This window comes from Diachasma alloeum, unplaced genomic scaffold (assembly GCF_001412515.2).
Source record: "Diachasma alloeum isolate Michigan unplaced genomic scaffold, Dall2.0 Dall_scaffold_00204, whole genome shotgun sequence".
NCBI classification, from domain to species: Eukaryota; Metazoa; Arthropoda; class Insecta; order Hymenoptera; family Braconidae; genus Diachasma; species Diachasma alloeum.
Genome location: NW_021680369.1, coordinates 368,822 through 376,162, shown reverse-complemented (window position 1 = coordinate 376,162; position 7,341 = coordinate 368,822). Strand labels below are relative to the sequence as shown.

Sequence of the window (7,341 nt, the reverse complement as noted above, 5' to 3'; positions counted from 1 at the left end):
CCCGACGCTAATTTTCTATACACAATGCCCCCCTCACCTCCAATTTTTCCAGTGAATAATATATATGACCCCTGATATAAATTCACCCATTTCATGCCCCGCACCTAGACCCTCTTATGTAAACCCCTCTACCCATTGATAAAAGCCCCATTCAATAAAAATCCGTCGACTATAAGACCCCCCCAGATATCATTACCTCCATAAATAATCCTCCCTTACATGAAGCCTTCTCTTTGTACAATCCCTCAAAAATTAAAAAAATTTTCTTGCTTTTAGAAAATATTTTTTCTAAAATTAAGTGTATTTTGGTGTAAAATTAATCGTCGGTTTGATTAATTTTGACCGATTTTTTTCTAAAATTTAGAAATAAATAATTTGAACATCCAATTACAAAATGAATAGATAATCAAAAAATCAAACATTTTGAATAATCATTCGGTGAGCAATTGAGTGATTGAAAGTTGAAGTTGACCATTGATTGAGTAATCGAATTCTTTCAAACCCGATTGACGAATAATTCTGTAAGTGAATAACTCTATCTTCGAATGAAAAAATTATTGAATAATGGTTTGATATTAATTCCCTGGAAGATAGTCGGAATAATCGATAAATTCCTCATTCAAATTGATGAATAATAAAAAATTGAACAATTCTTATTCACAATTTTTCATTATTTAGTGATTGATGAATCTCTCATCGTCATTAATGATTAATGGAAAATTGAATAATATGCCAATTCATATTGATGATTGATGAAGTAGTGGAAATTTTTGGGTTTCTGATTACTGGTTACCTAATCAGTGGTAATTCGTTTCATTGCAATTGACGATTATTTGGTTATCACTAAATTTTTAATTTCAATTACAGATTAATGAAGTAATCAAATATGAAGAATCTCAATTAAAAAATTGATCGTGTAATTGTAATTAGAGGTAAAAATATTACAAAAGTAATGATTACTCCCGAACCCTGTGTGTGTATGTATGTACGTAAACAAAATTTTGCCCCACGATCTCTCTCGAACAAACGATGCGATTCAATTTTTTTTTTGTAATGAATGCATTTTCATGGAGCTTGGAACTGATTAGATTCTGAAGAACATCGCCTCAGCGGTTCTTTAGATATTGAAGTAAAACTAGTAAATCAACGTCGAAAAATGACATTTCTTTACAAATTTTTTTTTTCAATCGATGCATCTTTATGTAACTTAGAACTGATTAGATTGTGAAGACCATCACCTCAGCGGTTGTTCAGTTATTCGCTAAATATATGTGAAAAAACGTTGAAAATGAGTTTTTTTTCACAATTTTTTCATTTCGGATTTGACGTGTAATTGGCCTGGAGTGAGAAATAATTCCAATGCTTCAAAATACGTTGGAAAAGCACGAAGAATCAGATATTTTCGTTCAAGATCACTTATTTCTGAGATAATCGGGTAATCAATAGGAAACTCGTGTTATGAAATAGATTTATCTCTAATAGCCAAGTAAATAATTTGTGAAAACTCTTGAATTGATTATACACAACTTAATGATTCAATTTAGTTTCAATAATTAATGATATAATAAATTTAATAAATCAACCAAATGAAATAGAAATACTTGCTAGGCACTTTCGGTTTTTTACGACGATGAGGACGATTATCACCACCTGAATCAACGAGTGAGGTGACAGCGTCGTCGCATGTTTTTTCGTAGAGTCTCTGACGTTTCAGGTGAAGTTTAGCCATGGGTTTCATGTCCCCACCAAGGGAATTGTAGAAGGGCGATCGAGTGTCATTCGGCCAGCCGGACGTGATTCGCCTTATTGGTTCATGCGGATCTGTCGGCGAATCTGGCGACTGAAGATATTATGGTTCATATCAATAACAGTGAGGGTTCAAAAATATAGTTATGCTATGCGAAGGAATGCTAAATATAAAATAAGTAAGGCCCATATGGAGGGTTTTTATACGTCTGAAATAAATTCCCTATAAATACCTATGAAAATAGTTTTTTTGTGATACCTGCCTGAAAAGTTCACTTTTCGAAACGGGTTAGTCTGCGGAAAGACTTTGTTACGGCGTGCGTAACGTTCAGAGATCCTACGTATAGGAAATTCTCGTGCGTAAAGCTGCGCTGTACGCACTCGAAATTTACATTACGTACGACCTTGAACTTTAGGCACGTCGTTCACAAAAATAACCACTTCATACCTACTACCTTTCCGAAAAGTGAACTTGGCTAGTATCACGAACAATGGGATGTGGTACGCGTGCGTGCGAAAAAGGGATACTTCACGAAATGGTAAAAAAATACACTATTACGGGGTACTAAATTACAACTTTATAATGTCATGAAAAAATTCAAATTATGGCTCCAAAAATGAATGATCAATAGCGCCAAGGTGGTCATTAGGTATATATATTTCTTTATTTGGTTTCCCTAGGGGACACAAAGAACTTCCCCCCCGTACATATACCTTATAATTTCTTTTCTGAAACAATTACTAATAATATAACCTACTATTTACATTTCTTAATCCTATCAACTTATAACTACTATCTACAACTTAACCTACTAGACTGAAAATGAGTGTTGATTGAGAGAGCAAGTGCGACAGTGAGCCTGAGCGTGAGAGGGCGAGTACAAGTGCGAGTATCCCCCGCTTCCGGTCTCCAATGTTCCTCTGATTCTTCCAGAGCCATATTTTCTTTTCATCCTCCCCTATCCCACCCTGAGACCCTTCCCACAGCACCCCCCTCCCCCACACACACCCACGCAACCACACATCCCCCCTCACTCATTCACTGCCATTACCCCCTCCTTCTCCCATTCTATTATCCACCTTTCACCATCTCCCTTTTCGTCCAGAATCTCCCGTACTCTGTCCCACACACTCCTTTCTTCTCCCTTCTCATTTCTACACACCTGCAAAACGTGCGTCCATGTTTCCTTCCTCGCATGACATCTCCCACATCTTTTCCTTTCCTCCTTCTCCCATTCTCTCTCCCCTCTCATTCCATCACCTAACCTATATCTAGCCAGTCTGTTCCACCTTTCCTCCCCCCATTCTTTCTCCAGATATTCCGGGATCCCTTCTGATCCTACACTCTTATACCACCTATTCGAGGTTGACTTCACTATCCTTCCCCATCTTTCTTTTCTCTGCCTCTCCCTATCCGTCTTCTCCACTTCTTCAAAACATACCCTCCAACACCCCCCTTCCCCCCTTCTCGCCATTAAACCGAACAGCCCCCTTCCTCCCTGAACCTCCTCCTCTCCTCCTCCCATTTTGAGACTCCCTTCTTGCTCTCCCTTCTCTCTATTCCGCTCAGACAGATCCGCGCGATGCTATTTCCCTTCCCCCGTCACAACTTCTCCTCAAAAATCCACGCCCTCTTCGCCGCTCTTGTCCTCAGTTTATCCCTCTTCAATTCCTCCCTAACTAGGTATCCCGACGTCCCCTTTCCTAGACCTAGTACCCATCTCATGTACCTCTCCTGCATCCTCTCTGCCCCATCCCTTTCCTTCCACCCCCAAATCTCCGCCTCGTATCACATGACCGACCACACCAGCGTATCAAATAGCCAAATCCTCTTCTTCCAATATCTCTTGAGTCTTCTTTTCCCTATCCCCCACACCGGCCCCATAACCTTCCCCGCCTTTTCAATCCTACTCTTCACCTGCCTTTCCTGTCTCCCATTCCTCTGAAACCAATACCCCAGGTAACAGAATTCCCTTACCTCCTCCACTTCTCTCCCCGCCATCGCCCATTTCCCTTTTTTCCCCTTTCCACGCCCGAACACCATTACTTTTGATTTCTCCGCATTAATAATCAACTTCTTCCTCCTCATATATTTTCCCATAAATCCCATCATCATCCTCATCCCCGCTTCATCCTCCGCTAACACGACCATATAGTCGGCACACACCAGCGAAAAGATTATCGTCGCTCCCAACGGTACTTCTCCCTTCCACCTCTTCCTCAGTTCCTCCTCCAGATTCGCCAGCAACACTTTGAATAAGATCGGGCTCAGCGGACACCGTCGCCTAACCCCCATCGCTGTCCAAAACTTCCCAGATACCCTATCCCCAACCCTAACCTTGCTCGCCGTCGCCCTGTAAATCTCGTTCACCCTCTCCATTAACCCTTCCGAGATCCCGCTGTCCCTCATCACCTCTCATAACACTTTCCTGCTCACCGAGTCAAAAGCCGCCTTCAAATCAATGAAACACGCTACCAACTTTCTCCTCTTCTCCACCACCTGCCTATTCACCAGATAGTTGAGCACGAAGATATTATCTATCGTGCCCATCCCTCTCTTGAACCCCGTTTGGTTATTCGGCACCATCTCCTTTTCCTCCACTTCCCTCTCTAATCTCTTTGTCAACACTGACGCATACACCTTGTACAGTGTTTGCATCAGTGTGACCCCCCTGTACTCCTCCACCCTCTTAACCCCCCCTTTCTTTACTATTGGGGCCAACAGCCCATCTTTCCACTCTGCCGGCCAACCTCCAACCTTCCAGACACCATTACATATCCTCCACGCTACTCTTTTCATCCCGTCTTCCCCTTCTTTCCAGATCTCATTCTCTATCTCAACCTCTCCTGTCACCTTTCCACTTTTCAGCTTATTTATCACCACTTCCACCTCCTCGTATGACAAACCGTCCTCTCCCTCATCCCATCCACCCCTTCTACCCTCCCCTAACACTTTCCACGCTACTCCTTCTAACAGTCTCATAAAATAGTCCTTCCATTCCTCCAACCCGATCGTTTCGTTTATCTTCTTCTTGGTTTTCCTCTCCGTATTCACAACCTCCCACACTCTCCCCTCCTCAACTGCCCTCCACACCTCCGCTTCAAACTTTGCCCACTCGTCCTCCTTCTTCCTCAGACATAGCTTATTATAATCCCGTTTCCAAACCCTATACTCATCCCTCGACACTTTCCCTTTCCTCGCCTGCCTCAGAGTCCTTCACACCTCTTTCTTATTCTCCTGGCACTCCATGTCCCACCAGTCCCCACAACGCTTCCCTTTCCTTTTCATCTCGTTCTCTATCCTACTTTTGATCTCCTTCACCCTTTCCCTTACTTCCTTCACCATCTCATCCACCGAACCCTCCCCGCATTCCACCTTCTCTAATTCTCTTCTCAGTTTTTCTCTCTCCTCTCTCTCCCAGAAAGATACCTTGGGTGACTTCCTACTTCCCTTCGTTCTGGGTCCCCCTCCCCTCCTAGACTTCTCTCCTGTCACCGTTACCACCAGTGAGAAGTGATCCGAATCACATTCCTCTCCCACCACATACTTTCCACTATTCTCCTCCCCCTATCATGCGTCAGTACGTAGTCTATGACCGTCCTATTTACTCCTTCCTCTCTTGTGAACTCTCCCTCCTCATCCCCCTTGTGGTTTCCATTCAAAATCGTCCATCCCGTTTCGTCCAGCGCTTTCACCAGCATTTTTCCCTCTTTATCCACCTCCCTCTTATCCTTAGCCCTTCTTGACTCTCTTCCCCCCCTCCCCTTCATCATCCTCCACCAGTCCCCCTTCCGTCCCCGTCGCTGCATTAAAGTGCCCCCCTATCATTACTATCTCCTCTCGCTTTCTCTCCATTTCTTTCTTGACCCTCTCCATTTTCCTATCCATATCCCTATTTACATATACGCCTATTATTCTGCATGTTTCCTTCCTCAGTCGTATCTTCCCCTCTATCCACCCCTCTGTCTCTTTTCCTTCCTCCTCCACTCCTTCCCACTCTTCTCCGTCGCTCAACTCCTTCCTTATTCCCATCAACATTCCTCCCTTCGCCCTCCCTTTCTTATAATCCCTTGCGGCTAGTTGTACTTTCCACCAGTACCCTTCAGGCAGTCTCTTCTTCAGCCTCTCCCAGTCTGCCTTTTCAGTCCCAGTCTCCATTAACACCAAAACGTACCTCTCCTCATCCTCTCCCAAAAGTTTTTGTCTCTCCTTTCTAATCCGCTCACATTCCAAAAAACTATTCTCACTCCCACCTTACTTTCCGTTTTTTATCCTGCCCCCCCCCTTCCCTTCTGACTATTTGATCTTCCCCCCCCCCCTGGCTGATCGATCAGCTCTGTCACCATCTCTCCATTATCTACCTCCTCTGTCCTGTTACCCACCCTTCTCTGACCCTCCCTTCTCACATCCTGCCATTCCTCGCCCCTCTCATTCCATAGTTTCTCCGTTCTTTCATCGATAATCCACCTCTCTCCATCAATCCACATTATTCCCTTTCCCACCCTTACTCTCCTCCCTTACGTGCTTTCTATTCCATCTACGCGCTCCAGCCTCCACTGCATCCTCCTTTCCATCCACGTCAGGTCATTATCCAGCCTCTCTGGCCTACCCCTCAGTTTCGCCCTACCTTCCATCACCTTCCTTTTCTGACTGGGGTCCTCCAGCTCCACCACTACTGTCCCCCTCCCTTGTGACCCTTTCCCCCCAGTTTTCTTATTCCCTTCACCCCCACCTCGACCTCCAACACCCCTGTCAGCAGTTCTACAAACTCCTGTCTTCCGTCCCATTCTCCCAGTTCAATCTTTCTCACCACCAAACTCTTATTTCTCCGCTTCCTTTCCATTTTTTCCTCCTGCCATTTCAGTTCCCATACTTTTTCCTTCAGTTTCTCATTTTCTCTGCACACCTGCCCCCCTGTAGTGTCTCGCTATACACACACCAACGCGTAACACACGCAAGGATACGACAACGCTGAGAGACGACTAGACATCGGTGACATCATCGCGCTCTGTCACGCGCCCAATATAAAATACCTCGCGCTCGCACCTATTGTCACGCGTATCCAAATTCCCGTCTCACGCGATTTATTATAGTGAGGAGAGTCTAACACTGACCTCTGATCAGATCACTTTTATTATTCTTTCTCTTTTGTATACAGGGTGTTTCAGAAGTACATGTACATCTGAACACCCTAGGATCAGTGGGTGATTCTGAGCAGAAAAGTCCTCTTGCACTTTTTGATCAGACTGACCCCTAAAAAGTTATTGGCAATTAAGGGTGGGCCAATGNCAAAGAGGATAGACCTGAGTAGAGGCCCGGATCGCGGGGTTTGACTGACTCCAAAAATTTTAGTTGGTACCCCACGGGAAAGGCGGTGTCCCGGTGGAATTATCGGTAAATGTGAGTCGGGTGCGTGAGTAACTCGATAGTAGCAGTCCCGCTGTGACAGGGACAGGTTCGGAGGGGGACTTTTGTCCGCCTTGTACTCAATGTTTCTTTTATGTTTTTCATTTGATTTATTCGCCGACTAATTAATATTAAGGGATGAAACAAAGACTGTTGAATGGAGAATTAAATTCCCTATCCATCAACCC

General features: G+C 44.1%; 1 protein-coding gene across 2 annotated transcripts in view; it reads right to left on the bottom strand.

Moving 5' to 3' along the window:
• LOC107036100 (spondin-1) overlaps positions 1-7,341 on the bottom strand; it is a gene marked incomplete at its 5' end in the record, with an annotated part of 533,388 nt that overhangs the window by 235,074 nt on the left and 290,973 nt on the right. For both annotated transcript variants that reach the window (XM_015253838.1, XM_015253840.1), the window contains 1 exon segment: positions 1,651-1,840. In XM_015253838.1, the coding sequence (XP_015109324.1) occupies positions 1,651-1,840 (190 nt within the window).